Genomic DNA, 15,238 nt, shown 5'->3' with positions numbered 1-15,238 from the left:
GTCTAGAAGGAAGATTGCCCCTCTGCAGTCAGCAGTCCTGGGACCTTGAAGCATCGCTGATTGGAGGTCAGGACTTAGATCTGCTGGGTGATGGTGTCATGGAAGGTGAGCCTTTCACCTTGACCTGGGTGAAACTAAACTATTTTCCTGGGAGAGTGGTAGCAATTGACCCATTGTCAGTATTACAAGTTGTTTACATATTTTTTATTTTCTAAAATTACATTGAATCACTTTCTTTGACTGAATATGAGTTATTTCCTCAGGGGTAGGTGTAATGGGCATTTTAGAAGGCTGAACTATATCACCAAAGCACTCCAGAAAGGTGGTAACAATTTATTCTCTTTGTGAATATCATATTTTGATGCCTATTTATAAGTCATTCGAGGCTATTTTAACTACTTGAGTTATTTTGGAAAAAAATAACTTTGAGGCCAATTTATATTGATGTGAATTAAAGGAAATCTAATGAATATTGAGAAGAAAATTGTTTTTCTCCTATGTCATATTGCAGACAAGTTTCCATAAACCTGGGATGATGACTTCACTTACAAAAGACATTTAAAATATCAAATGCAGCCATATGTTCTAAATAGAATAGATTACTGCCATGTGCATAAGTTAGGAACATGGTGCTGTGTAAGTTGAAAGAGCATTTGAAATATATGCTTGAATTTCAGATAATTCATATCACATACATGCTCATATTTTAATGACAGAGAAATAAGAAAATATATAGCCCCATGTTTGGAGTATAATCATTTTGGCAGGACACTAAACCATATCGAAATCTGGTCCTGTATCCAAAAGGTATATTTGATTCATTAATATCCCTCGAAGTCCTTACTGGGAGAAAGGACCAGAAATGATGCACAGAAAGAGTAAGGTGGGGAGAAACCCACCAGTCATATTTAAGGAGGAATCCTATGCATAGCCTGGGGCTGGGGGGTGTGACGCACTTCTGAACTATGAGTAGATTGTGAGTAGATCTGTGTTCCTGCTGATTCTGCCTTCATTTAATTTTGATATTTTACATCCTTGTGACTATTTTATAACTACCAGTTTGTTCTTCTTAATCTCTTCACCTTTTTCACATAGTCTCCTCCCAACACTCCTCCCATCTGGCAACCTCCGTATCTATAAGTCTGTTTCTGTTTTGCTTGCTTTCCTATTTTGTCTTTAGAGTCCACATATAAGTGAAATCATATGGTATTTGTCTTTCTCTGACTGACTTACCTCACTAAGCATAATACCCTCTAGGTCCATCCATGTTGTCACAAATGGTAAGATTCAATTCTTTTTTATGGCTGAGTAATATTCCATTATATACATGTACCACAATTGTTTTATCCAATTGTCTATTCTTGTGCTGGGAGAGGTGGGTAGCTTTGGGTAAGACAGACAAGATTCCTGCTGTCATGGAACAACCATTATGGGAGATGCATAGTTATGATCAAGAATGTTGACATTTTATATACTTTGGCAAATAGTAAGGAAGGAAGAGAAGCAAAAATTCTGGACACAGAATCAGGACCTAAAAAAGATCATGAAAAGATAGAATTGTTTGACTTGAATAAGATGACATCAAATGCGATAAATGTTAAGGGTTGACTTTGTGTTTCAATGGTAGTAAACAGAGAGTAGGGGCTGTAGCTTAGTCGTGGTTCAAGTGAGAAGACATAAGAGTTAGCTTGATAGAAAATTAATACGAATTGACAGTTTGAAATGTCTGCCAAGTTTCCCTGGCCCATCCCTAATTCAGATAAGTAAGGTGGAGTTGAATGTTTCCAGGGTTGTAGCCTTGGGCATTTCCAAGACCAGCTTTATTAGGTTTGATGATTTGCCAGGACTCACAAAACTGAAAAAAAGCTGTTAGGTTTGTAGTTATGCATTTGTTTGTTTTTATAGTAAAAGGATAGAGATTAGAGTCCAGGAGAAAACAGGTATAAGCTTCTAGTTGTCCTCTCCCAATGAAGTCTTCAGATGATGCTTCGTCCTCCCAGCAATGATATGTGATGAAGTGTAGCCAATACTCAGGGAAGCTTACCTGAGCCTTGATGTCTGGGGTTATTATTGGAGGTCAGTCACTTGGACACAGAGTGCCTGCTTGACTGACCTTAGTTACTCAGTCTCTAGCCTCTCCAGAGGCCAAGGTGATGTTGCATGGCCCAAGCCCCCAGTGACACAAAGAACACATTCCTCAAGGATATTCCAAGGGCTTAGAAGTTATGTCCCTGGTACACCCAGGGCCACACCCAGGGCCAGTCTTTTTTTTTTTTTTTTTTTGAATATTCATGGTTTGAACACTCCAAGCCTGGTCAATTAACCCTTTATTACACGTTAATTCAACAACATGATAATATCATCAAAGGAGCTAAGGCCATCTTTCCATTCTGTCATCCTTAGCATTTCTGTGATGTCTCCACTCATGGTTGCAAATGGCTAAAGCAATTTCAAGCATCATATGGAGACAATAACTATAACTTCTGGGGAAGATGGTGTCTCCTTTTATTAAAAACAAACAAACAAGAAAAAAACAACAACTTTTCCTGAAGCCGGAGGGAAAATTCCCCTTTAGCCTTCATTAACCAGGATTGGGTTATAGGGCCATTTCTGAATCATCATTGAGAAGTGGCTAGAAGTGCTACAATTGGCTCAAGGTAATCATGACCCATCTCCATGGACTGGGGGAAGTGTCATCTTTATAGATGGTACTAAAGGGTAAATCCCTGAACACAATTAAGGCTCTTGCCGTTAGGAAGAAAAGGAAGAATGGGATGATCATTGGATCCAAGAGTATTTGCCATAATCAATCCATGTTCTTCCAAGGAATCAAAATTGAATAGTTGAGAAGCTATAGGAAAGTTAATCTCAAGTATAACTAAAAACACTATTTACACAGTATTTGTATGCATTCCTAAGGTAACACCTACTATGTTGCATTCCAATGGCTTCTTCATGAACTTGTTTCACAGTGTTTTGAACTCCTCAAGGATAGGCACAAGTTGTATGCATTTATTTCTATGCCTGAAATTTAACATGCAGTAAACATTCAATAAATCTTTCATGAGAACATAAATGCATGGAGTAGTCCGAACAATACAGAGTGACATTCTGGCAGTTGATGAATTCTTCATCATTCACTCAATAATAACTCTTCAAGATAGAAGCCAAGTATTAAATGAGTGCTGATACCAAATAAACTTTACATGCTCTTTCAGTTGTTGGTATTTTAAAAATGAAATTGCTATATCCTGAAAACTAATTAGTTTCTAAGGGTAATAATGTACATCCTCTTATAAAAATATTAACAAAAACGTAATGCTTAAAGTACATTTTATTCGATTTTTATCTTATAGTGACCCTGTGAGAAATCAGAACAGGTAATAATAATTTCCATATTACAGATAAGGAGGGTGAAGTAAGGAGGAGGGTCTAAGGAACTTCATGAGTCACAGAATGTAATAAAGTGGTGGTTCTGGGAATATAACCTAGATAACCTGACTCCAGAGTTCATGTTCTTAACCACTACACTTCGCAGTATTGATCACTCTTTCCCCAAACCAGCAAGACATATTTCCTGAAATCTTGCAAGTCTTATCTCTACTGTTAATAGATAAGTATTTAAAACATAATCTCTCAAAAATTTCCTCCACTTAACTGAAGACTAACTCAGACTATTATTCTGCAAGATGTACAGCATTGTGTAGAACAAACTCAAAACACCTGCTTCCAATGCCCAGATGTGCTTATCAGTTTGTTCCGAGACCTGTTCATACCAATTTTATTTACTATTGTAGCTGTATAATTTAACTAAAATTGCTTAAAATGATAAAGGATGAGTATGAAAAGAGAGAAAGTTAAGTTTTAAAATGGTGAAATTAAGCTTTAAAAAAAAACACACTTGTGTGAGTTGTCCCAAACTGTGCTGTTGAATTAATTGCATCTGAGACTGGTAAAATATGGGGGAAGAAGGAAAGGGAAATATGAAAACCAGGGAAGAATCTATATTCAGGTTGCTTTGTCAATGTATGTTCCAACCACAATGGAAATCATGAATGATAGAGTATGGATGTTGTTTACACAAAAATAAAAGCATCTATAAATTCATATTTATAGAGAAGGGCTTGGCACTGCATCAAAAACTGGCAGAAGTCTCTATAATTTTTATTTGTGATTCAAGATCATTTTAAGTTATTTATGTTACTATCGTTAAAACAAATAGCCATTACTAAATCCAATAGTTGGTAGTATAGGTACTTCTGGTCTAGAGAGGTTTGTACTTCCATTCCAGAGACATCTGTATTTCAATCAGAATTTCCAGAGACAGAAATGCAAGGAATTCCTCATAGAATTATAATCCTTGAGAAAAGGAATGAGATAAATGTAGGCTTTGGAGCTTTGTGTCATACTGAAGCACAAAGAAAAGTGGTCATCCCTTGTAGGTGGCCAGCCCTGGCTATCTCAGAGTCCCAGGAAACTGGTGCTGAGTTGTGATCAGCACAGTCGGTCCTGGCAACTAGAGGTTAGGAGATTTCTGGACAGACAGCTTACTATATGGAAATGATATCCTTTCCTGTGTTTTTCTTCTGGATTCAATCTTTTAAACCGAAAATAACAATTTATTTTGTGTATATTTTAATAATAACAATTTCTTATTAAAATATATGCAACTGTAATATTCACAAATAAATATGCTCTGAAGAATTAGTGTACAAATATTGATTGGTTACTAAGGATTAAAAAAAATGAAAGTTCTTACTTCAAAGTGTTCACAGATTAGTAGAGATCAATTCATGTCAAAATAACAGTGCATTTTAACACAGCAAAATTTGAACACAAATCTTTTGTAGTTCATTTCCCTTTTTTCAGTTAAATGCAAGTAAAAGCATGGTCCTCTGTAAATTCTATCATTAAACAAATTATCTATAAAATAAATTAGCATAGAGATATGTGAAAATATTTTCTCCAAGATTTAGCAGTGGTCATGAAAGATGCTTGCATCATTAAAAAATAAGCATGTATTATAAAAAATCATGCAAGAATAGTATCTATAATAAAAGTATAATATGCTAATTAGACTGGACAGCCAAACAACCTTTTGGATGTCCTTCCGGATGACCTTCTGGACGAAGCTGGGGCTGTGAAGGCTGAGCCCCTTGGACAAATTTTGTGCATCGGGTCTCTATATATAAAAGCCTAAGCGACTGTTAGACCTTTTGACCAGTAGCTATGATGCGCACTGACCACCAGGGGGCAGACGCTCAACCCATAGGTATGGAAACATGGAACAGACTGATGAATTTCAGAGGGAAGGGGGTGGGGGGAGGGTGGGAAGAGAGTAACCAAATATTTTATATGCCTACTAGAGGCCCGGCTGCACTGGTGGGGTCCCTCAGCCTGGCCTGCAGGGATCTGGCCGAAACCGAGGGGTCCTGGACTGCTAGAGGGCACAGGCCAGTTCGAGGGACCCCACCCGTGCACCGGGCCCCTAGTATTTAATAAGTTCCAAGCCAGAGAACTAAAACAGAAAAGAAGGATGTGTCATACGCAAATGAAACCAGTAAAGTTAGCCAAGCGCTAGAAGCTTCTGTGCAGAATGTTCCTTTATGATTTCTGGCAAGAAGCTTGTCCGGAGAAGCAACATAGGCGGCCAGATCTCCTGTTTAAAGGTTTAATTCCCACGCGCCAGACTTGGGGGGTGGGGGGGGGGGGAGGACCTATAGGCACAGGACTTCTGCCTCTCAGTTTTGGGTCACTAGAAACTAAGTTGGAGAAGTGATCTGATTGGCTAAGAAATAGGTGACGCACATTTCTCAAGCCCAATGAGAGCCAGCCCCCCTAAGACGGACTCAGATCCTGCTTTCCGATTGGTCCTTAGTTGCGGAAACCCACCTCCGGCCGGAACCCCGGGCAAAGATGGCGGCGGCCAGGTGGTGGCGGCTGGTGCCCCGCGGTCCGGGGCGGTCACTGCACTCTGCGGCCCAGGCCGCCGTGGGGACTCCGGATGTCACCGGCGCAGAGGGGGCGGCGGCCCCTGTTGCGCGCTACCCGCCGATCGTGGCCTCCATGACGGCCAACAGCAAGGCGGCCCGGCAGCGGCGAGTGGAGCGCTGGCAGGCGGGGGTGCACGCGGCCCAGACGGCGGACGAGAAGATACGTATCCTCACCAAGATGCAGTTCAAGAAGTACGTGATTAACCCGCAGGCCTTCGCGATCAACGCCGACCGCTGGTACCAGGGCTTCACCAAAACCGTGTTCCTGTCGGGCCTCCCGCCGTCCTCCGAGCCCGCGCCCCCGCCGGCCGAGCCCGGTTCCCCGCCTGTCCCGGACCTGGCGACCCTGCGCGCAGTCGCGTTGGACTGCCTCCTGCAGGAGCACTTCTACCTGCGGCGCAAGGGGCGCGCGCCCCTCTACCAGCAGGTGGAGGCTGTCGCCTCGCCCTTCCTCGACCAGCTGGTGGCCGCCCTCGTGGGCCTGCTCAGCACGCACAACCCGGTCCTGGCCACCGCCTCCCTCGGTGAGCCCGGGCCTGCCACGCGGGGCGGGGGACGGGCGATGTTAGGGACCCCCTCCGCCTCTGATTTGCCCCCTTCTTCATTTCTCTGTCAGTGTTTTCCCAGTCCTTGGACTCCCAGCGGGGACAGCGTGGGGTAGCAGCAGTCACTGCGCTGGGAATGTGGAGACTGGGCGCTGCCACCTGATTGGCCAGCCCTAGGCTGGGCGCTGCAGGTCTGCGGGACGTGTCCTTGCTCGGCCTGGTGAGGTCCCACCTGGTGACCGTCCCACCGAGTGGAAGGGCTGTGCTGGCTCAGCCAAGGGGTTCCTTTCTGCCCTCCCACCAAAAAGTTACCTGAGCATATGGCAACTTATGCAGCACTTTTAGCATAAGCTTTCTCATTTTCAAAATGAGAATTAGGGTCAGAGTCCTTTGTCCTGGGGTTGAAAAGATGAAAGGCAACATTGATTAAAATACCTAACGTGTACGTTTATTCAGGATGTAGTGTGTGCCTGGCCCTGTTCTACATGTGATATGTGCCAGCTAATTGGTCCTCGCAATAACTGTTTACAGTAGGTAGCATGGTTTTATAAAAAAACTAAAGCAGGCGCAGAAATGTAAACTCTCCCTACTCAAAAGAGCCGATAGCTGATAGGCTAGATTTGGTGGTCAGGAGTCAAACCCAGCCATTCTGGGTTTCCAGTGAACAATCAGCAACTTCTCCGTGCGGACATGAGAAATAATTAATGGGGAGACAGTTTTAAAAATGAGTGTTTCTGACGTGCCCAATCGTTTTGTCTCTACCACACAGTAGGCATCTTAGTAAATGATGACTGAGTTGATGTTATCCCTGGAGGTGTGTGCCCCCTGAATCTTGTTGAGTGCCTTAACTCCCCTCTCAGTTGGGAAGGAAGTTGTGTTGGGTGAAGCATCATGGACTTAGGCTCCTGATTGATGGCCTAGGACCATGGTCGGCAAACTGCGGCTCGCGTGCCACATGCGGCTCTTTGGCCCCTTGAGTGTGGCTCTTCCACAAAATACCACGGCCTGGGCAAGTCTATTTTTTTAAAAATATATTTTATTGATTTTTTACAGAGAGGAAGGGAGAGGGATAGAGAGTTAGATACATCGATGAGAGAGAAACATCGATCAGCTGCCTCCTGCACACCTCCTCCTGGGGATGTGCCCGCAACCAAGGTACATGCCCTCGACCGGAATCGAACCTGGGACTCTTGAGTCTGCAGGCCGACGCTCTACCCACTGAGCCAAACCGGTTAGGGCGGGCGAGTCTATTTTGAAGAAGTGGCGTTAGAAGTTTAAGTTTAAAAAATTTGGCTCTCAAAAGAAATTTCAATCGTTGTCCTGTTGATATTTAGCTCTGTGTTTGCCTACCACTGGCCTAGGAAAACTTAACCTTCTCAAGACTCAGGTTCCTCTTCTCTAAAACCGTGATGATAACAGCTGTGCATACCTTTCATCGTTACTGTGAAGTCTAAATCAGTCCTTCATCAGACAGCTCTGACTCCTGTTAAACTTTCTGGTGTGTGCTACTCCTGTTCTTGTCATTGAGAAAACTCTTTAGTTACAGTGTTCAATGCAGTGATGGCACAAGTAGACAACACTTAGTTGAGTCTTATATTTAAGTCATGATCATTAAATTACCGCATAATCCAGACTGTCTTAAAGAGTAATTTTGATATATGTATTTTTAAATAGCACAATTATTTTTGAGTTCTATATTGCTGAGTTTAGTATTCTAATAATAACGAAATGTATCTAAGTGGTAAGGAAGTTTTGAATATCTTTTGGTAGATTGTAAACGCCCGGTTCACTTTTACTGGTGGCGTGGCGAAGAAATCATTGTTCATGGTCATCGGAAAGGTCGAGTTGATGCTGTGAGATACCAAATAAATGATAAACCACACAACCAGATTCGAATATCCAAACAACTCCCAGAGGTGAGGATTTACCGCATGTGTACCTGTTGATAATCTGATGTGGAAATGTCATAGGCAGGCTAGGTAAAGGGCGTGGTAGGGTAAAAAGGTTTGGGTGGATCCTATGCCTTTTGAGTTTTACTTCTCTGAAATTCTTTTTCAGCTTTTTAATCTGCTGTAGTACATGTATTCCCCAAAGGCCAGATAATCATTTTAAGTGAGGTTAAGGCATCAGTTTTCAGGAACATACAAGTCTTTATTTTTTTTCTTAATATAAAAATATGAAAAATGGATAATAGTTTATGATTATAATTTACAGTACCTACACTACCTAATCACAAATCAAGGCCTTTATTGCAGTTATAAACTGGTCACTTTATGTACTTAACAGTTCTTTTGGAGAAAAGCATATTTTAGTGTTGTCTGTTGTCTGTGTGTTCATATCAGGTTGGTACATATTTTCCTTTAAAAATACAGATAGTAAATATTTCAGGCTTTGGGGGCCATAAGGCTGTTACAGCTGTTCATCTGTGTTCTTATAGCCATGCACCATATGAAAATGCATGTGCATGGCTGTGTTCCAAAAAAACTTTATTTGTAAGAACAGGTGGCTGGCTGGATTTGGCCTATCATTTTGCAAATCATCTCATTTTCAGATTTTTAAGTCTATTATGAATGTGGGTAAAATATATACTAGTGTTGCTGCGAATTCACTTATGACTTTTTCTTTTAAGTTTGTGCCGCTGGATTATTCTGTACCTATAGAAATTCCTGTTATGAATTGTAAGCCAGACAAACTTCCATTATTCAAAAGACAATATGAAAATGCCATATTTATTGGTAAGTTTCTCTTCTGATGTATTGTGCCATAAATGTGTCCTAGGTGTCTTGTACAAATATGCATAATTCTTGATAACCTACGGTTTAAATAATTTATCAACAATGTAATTCATAGTCTCAGGTTATTGCAATATACCTGAAAATTGTAAAGAAAATATTCGTTCAGCTCACCATTTAAAATTTTACTTGTTTCTACTGAATTAGCAATATTTAAATTTAAAATATAGTTATACTTGTTGGGTTTTATTGATGTATTTTATAGGAAAAGTAATTTTTTTTTTTTTTTTTTTGTTCTTTTCAAAAATGAAAAGTGTAGAACTGGACTTGAGGCAGTGAATGTGTTTTTTTTGTTTTGTTTTGTTTTTTTTACAAAAGTCTGCTGTTTGTTTCACAGTGTGATAACCACCAGAAACATAAAAATTAATAATGTCTGACATCTGCCCTTATGCAGTTTATTTATTTTTTTTTTTGCGGTTTTTTTTTTTTTCTTCAGCTATTAATTCCTAGCTGACTTGCAGAACATTTTAAGAAAGCTGCTTAAACTAATTCTCCAGACCTATTTTATCAGCCCGTTCTCTGTCACTAAGTCTTAGAGAGTGAATAATGGGGCACTTTTGACTTTACCACTAAAGTCAACAATGTCAGCATTTTATAAAATACTAGTAAAGCATGGTAGGGTAAAAAGGTGTTTTTTTTTTTATTTAAAATGTAGTATAAGAATCAATTATATTTTTAAAATTAGGAAGAAGCTATGTAATTATTATATTAAAATAATAAAGTAAGTTTTTGCCCTGGCCAGGGAGCTCAGTTGATTTTAGTGTCATTCAATACATGAAAAGGTTACAGGTTCCGTTCCCAGTTAGGGGACATACCTAGATTTCAGGTTTGATCCCTGCTTGGGGAAGGTGTGGGAGGCAGCCCATCACTGTTTTTCTCTCACATTGATGTTTCTCTCTCTCCCCTTTCCTCTCTCTAAAAATCAATAAAAAAACCAAAACCCATAATATCCTCAGGTGAGGCTTAAAAAGTAAAAATAAAATTAAATTAAATAAAGTAAGTTTTTAAAGTCATGAAGTGTTTATCTCATTTGCTAAATATGATAAGAACAATAATGAAGCTCCTTAATTATGACTAATGTGTTTGAAAAACTGAAATAATAGGAATTTTTAATCCATTTTACATATAATTTTTTTACTTACCCTGTTCATAGTGAGCGACTTGATGACAGCTAGCAGACTGTACTTCCATGTGAAATGTAACTTTATTACAATAAATACGTAAGCTAACCTTCCCATGTGTGTATGTTGAATACTGATCACGTGATGGGTAGAGGAGGGGTGGGTTTAGAGAAATACTGATGAACACATGTGCTCCAGGTGTTCTACATGGCATTTCATGTCGCATGTTTCTCTTTTGCTCTTCAGGCTCAAAGACAGCAGATCCGTACTGTTATGGTCATACCCAGTTTCATCTGTTACCAGAAAAATTAAAAAGGGAAAGGCTCCTGAAGCAAAACTGTGCTGACCAGATAGAAGTTGTTTTTAGAGCTAATGCTATGGCAAGCCTTTTTGCTTGGACTGGAGCACAAGCTATGTATCAAGGTAAAATGATGGTATTGTTGGAAGATATCTGACATTTTAAAAATTTAATAGTTCATTTTCTTGGTTGAGTCTTAACGGTTCGAAAACTTGCATTGCCACAAAGCATATTTGTTTTGAAACCCATAATTAAATATTTCACATGTGCAGTTGTCAAGTGGCACTTGGGTAGTGATGTGATCTGTTATGTTGAGCACTTTGTGTGACTGTATTTTTTCTGATGGTGTTGCCGAGCATTTCAAAGACTATGGAGCCCGCTAGTCAGCTCTGTAGATGACAGCAGCTTTCTGAAGCTAAGGAAGGAAATGCTGTGGTGGATTAAGTGTTAGGTTAAGTCCTAGCTATTCTTTATCGTTTATTTGAAGGCCATATCTAGGATGTGGATTAGGGGATTGTTCATTCAGTAAATAGAGAATGTTTTTTATGTATCAAGCATTGTTGGCCTTGGAGATAAAGTGCTGGATAAGACAGGCAGATCCTACTCTTCTGGAGTGTATAGTGAGGAGAATAAAGGATAATAAGCAGGTAAGATTTTTAGGTAGTGGTAATACTGCAAAGAACATTACTAGATAAATAAGGGCTAGAATGATTTATGAGGCACAGGTTTAAATGAGATATGGGGCAGAATCTCTGTAAACATAGTAATTCAGAGGAGGACTCGAGAAGGATGACTGTGAACAGAAACCAAATGGTGAGGGGCTGCTGCCCAAGTGTAAAGTCTGAGGAAAGACACTTTGAGGCAGAATGGCAAGACATATCTGAGGTGGAACAGACTTGAGGTGTTGAAGGACCATAAAGGCTGATGAAGAGAGGGAGGAGCCAGAGGCCATTTCACATAGGACTTTTAGAACCCATTTGAGGCATTTGGATTTCATTTTAAAACCTGAAGTGATATAATATATAACGAGTTTAATCCTATGTAAATACCCAGGAGGAATTTTAATGCAGATTTAATTATTGCCAAGCCCACCTTTTTCCTTTATGTTTATATTTTAACCTTATATTCACAATTGTTGACTTGTGTTTCTATAATAGAAACGGGAAAGGAATCTTTGTTGAAGTTTTGTTTATTCATGAAGGATAAGTACTTTTTGCAGTATAATTCCATATTTTAGCAACATTATTTATTGACCATTTCCATTGAGGCTGGTATAAAATAAGTGTGGGGAAATAGCTATGCCTGGTCCTGGCATTAGTGTTTTAAAGTATTAAAGGCAGTCAGCCTGGATAAGAAGCAGTTGGAAAATTGAGTAGTTAAGTTTAAGGCAGCCTGGATCCTTATCACATAAGACTCACTAAGTGAAATGACAGCAACTCACAAAACCAATTTTGAGATACATAAAGGAAGACACGGAATTTGTATGAGGACCTAGTTGAAGTCCTTAGAAAGGTGGGGTTTCTTTAAGGTTTTTTGTTTGTTTGTTTTTTTGTAGATGTGAAATAAATGGCCTTCATGGTTATTGGATGGTAGATGTTACTGGTATGGTGAGCAGTGATGTAGTTAACAGCAGATGCAGGGAAACTGCATAGATACAGCTGCTCTTATAAGAAGTGAATTAAGGTTGAAAGCTGTTGAAGACAGAAGTTATTGAAAAGATGTATCCTGAGTTAGGGATACTAGATGTGACGAAATAATTTTTGATGAGATCTTTAGAAAATTGGCAGGTAAAATATCTAGTATTTGATACTCCTCTAATACATATATTTTGTTTGGGTTAAATATATGTTAGTGTAAATTTCAGTATAACTTTCTTCTCTAGGATTCTGGAGCGAAGCAGATGTCACTCGACCTTTTGTCTCTCAGGCTGTGATCACAGATGGAAAATACTTTTCTTTTTTCTGCTACCAATTAAATACTTTGGCACTGACTGCACAAGCTGATCAGAATAACAGTCGTAAAAATATATGTTGGGGGACGCAAAGTAAGCCTCTTTATGAAACGATCGAAGATAATGATGTGAAAGGTTTTAACGATGATGTTCTACTACAGATAGTTCACTTTCTACTGAACAGACCAAAAGAAGACAAACCACCGCTGTTGGAAAAATAAGAAGAAACATTTGACTCAGGACTTTGGGAACCCTTACATTTTACTGAAGCAACAATAAAAAGAATTTTAATGATAAGACTTGTGTCTGCCACATATTAAATGCCCTGATTTTGAGACAAGTATTTCTTACGTTAACCTGTGATTAGATCTCTCATTCTGCTCAAAACATGGTGGAAGATGTAATTTTAGATATAGTGTGTTGATGTAAAAGTAACTTTATATATGACTAACTGATGAGATTGATTAAGCTTTCTTCAATCCTGGTATTGCAAGTGATTGTAAAGGTAATATAAGGGTACTGATTCAAATGCTTATGAATATATAGGTATTTTGTTAATATTTTTCCTTTTTAAAATGTATTTTGTTAACATGAAAATAGAATTTTCAGAGTCCTATTCAGACTCCTTTAAAACATACACATCATTTTGCAAATATAGGAAACTCAGTCCCAGGGAAGTTGGGTGACCTTTCTAAAATGGACATGATTAACCGCATAACGGATGAATTATATGCAATTAGGTGCTAGCACTTAGCAGTAATGTTCACATATTTCAGTTAGTGTTATTTGCTCTAAGATTAGGACTATGTCTGCTATGTTCCCAAGTCAGTTATCAGTTGTTAATCACGCTGAGAATTAATGTTAATTCAAAACATTTTTAGTGAGAAAAAAAAAAAAGCATGCTTATGCTTCTCACTTTATGTAACCTGCTACTGTGAATATTTACCCCATTTAGTACTCTAGTCACATGACAAATAATTACTGGTTTTTCTTCCTCCTCTCCCTTTCTCTCTCACTCCCTCGCTTTCTTTCTTTCAAGACAAAGGTCACAGTTACATTGATTGAAGCTTCAGAAGCCTAGGGACAGTTGTCACAAGTGATTGCTAAACCGAAGGAACAGTATTTGAGAGTTTACTCTGCAAGGTGTTGTGCTGTGTTTCATCTTTCACCCACTACTTCAGTTACCCAGGATGCTTTGTAATGCATTTCATTCTTTACTTAAGTTGTTTCCAAAGCTTGGACTACTGTTCTCTACCCTTTGTCCTGTCTGTTCCAACCTGCCTGTTGCATTCCCGTTAGTCCTTAATGGAAAAAATGATGCATAGAGCGCAACCTTACCAAGTTCCAAGTAAAATGATATCTCCTAAGCTTGGCTGTCACTTTCTAACTTATTGAACTTGGAGCAATTCGAGTTACCAGCCTTGATTTTTGGCTTTCATAAAACAAAATAATCTCATAAAGTTGTAAGGATTAAGTGAGCTAGTACATGTGAAAGTGCTTTTAAAATGCTATGTAATTTCAATATTTGGGATTCATTTCAAATGTCCTTGCTGTCCCTAAGCTGGTTATATTTAACTCAATTAAATTTACATGGGCCATACAGAAAATGGAAAACTTTCTAAGACACTTCCCCCAAGGGTCCCGAGCAATACAATTAATCTATGAATTCTTGAAAATTCCATGAAACAAACCTCAAGTTTGGAATGCTTCCCAAATCATTTTATAAGCTTGTTTAAATTTTTTAATTACTAAAAAACAATGGGTTAAATATACATTTCAATATAAAATGAAGAAATCCCAAATAAAATGATAATATGCCAAAATTCAACAGTAATGAAAAGAATCTACCTTAATAGGGTAGAGTTAGTCATGGAAATTCAGTAATGGATTGGTATTATATAATAGTTTGTCCATAAGTCTGAGGTTTAATATGTAGGTTGTGATTTTGACCTTTTGCATTTTTAAAAGGTTATAGTGAGAAGATAATTTGATTTGTTTTTTAAAATATGTAAAGGAACTGCCATTGGATTCAAAATGCAAGTGTAACATTCTTTAGAAATGAATTGAATGATGGGAAATCCAAGTTGATAAATTCAAATAGGACCTCATTTGTTTTTTGTTTTTTACCTTTTTAATTTTTGAACAAAAGAAATGAAGTTTTACCTTAGTGCTTGCTTAGTGATATATAGACTTAATCAGCAAAAATTCATACATCAGCCAGATTAGGAAAACTGAAGACAGAAGAAAGTAACCATCCTTAAAAAAAATAAATCAGTGTATAATTATAAATGTGATGCTTTAATATTTTAATTGAAACATGAATCCTCAGAATATTTTTTAATGAAAATTGTGTTGATATAAACATATTCACAAATCTAGCATCTTTTAGCTGTAATACATATATATAAACGGGAATCACTCATTTTGCTATGGACTTATGACCTTACATTATTCAGGTGTGTAATGCAGCAATATGTATCCCAAAGAGCTTTATAAATGAGCAAGCTGTACTTTGATTATCATTGTAATTCTAGGTCT

The 15,238-nt window shown here is 38.6% G+C and overlaps 1 protein-coding gene across 1 annotated transcript; it reads left to right on the top strand.

Annotated features, from left to right (window-relative positions):
• Nucleotides 1-5,882: 5,882 nt before the first annotated feature.
• Nucleotides 5,883-14,986, top strand: MRPS30 (mitochondrial ribosomal protein S30). Its single transcript, XM_080682787.1, has 5 exons — nucleotides 5,883-6,517; nucleotides 8,309-8,454; nucleotides 9,168-9,273; nucleotides 10,698-10,874; nucleotides 12,632-14,986. The coding sequence occupies exons 1-5, from the start codon at nucleotides 5,917-5,919 to the stop codon at nucleotides 12,919-12,921; spliced, it is 1,320 nt and encodes a 439-aa protein (XP_080538913.1). The 5' UTR covers nucleotides 5,883-5,916; the 3' UTR covers nucleotides 12,922-14,986.
• Nucleotides 14,987-15,238: the final 252 nt, after the last annotated feature.

Source organism: Plecotus auritus (genome assembly GCF_963455305.1).
Source record: "Plecotus auritus genome assembly, chromosome: 7".
NCBI classification, from domain to species: Eukaryota; Metazoa; Chordata; class Mammalia; order Chiroptera; family Vespertilionidae; genus Plecotus; species Plecotus auritus.
This window is presented reverse-complemented; position numbering and strand designations above follow the sequence as displayed.

What these genes read in the sequence shown, in the direction of transcription:
- MRPS30 (XM_080682787.1), top strand. Translation starts at nt 5,917, where the DNA reads ATGGCGGCGGCCAGGTGGTGGCGGCTGGTGCCCCGCGGTCCGGGGCGG. An exon ending in TATCCAAACAACTCCCAGAG is followed by an intron (nt 8,455 to 9,167) that starts GTGAGGATTTAC and finishes TTTTCTTTTAAG; the next exon opens with TTTGTGCCGCTGGATTATTC. An exon ending in AGCACAAGCTATGTATCAAG is followed by an intron (nt 10,875 to 12,631) that starts GTAAAATGATGG and finishes TTTCTTCTCTAG; the next exon opens with GATTCTGGAGCGAAGCAGAT.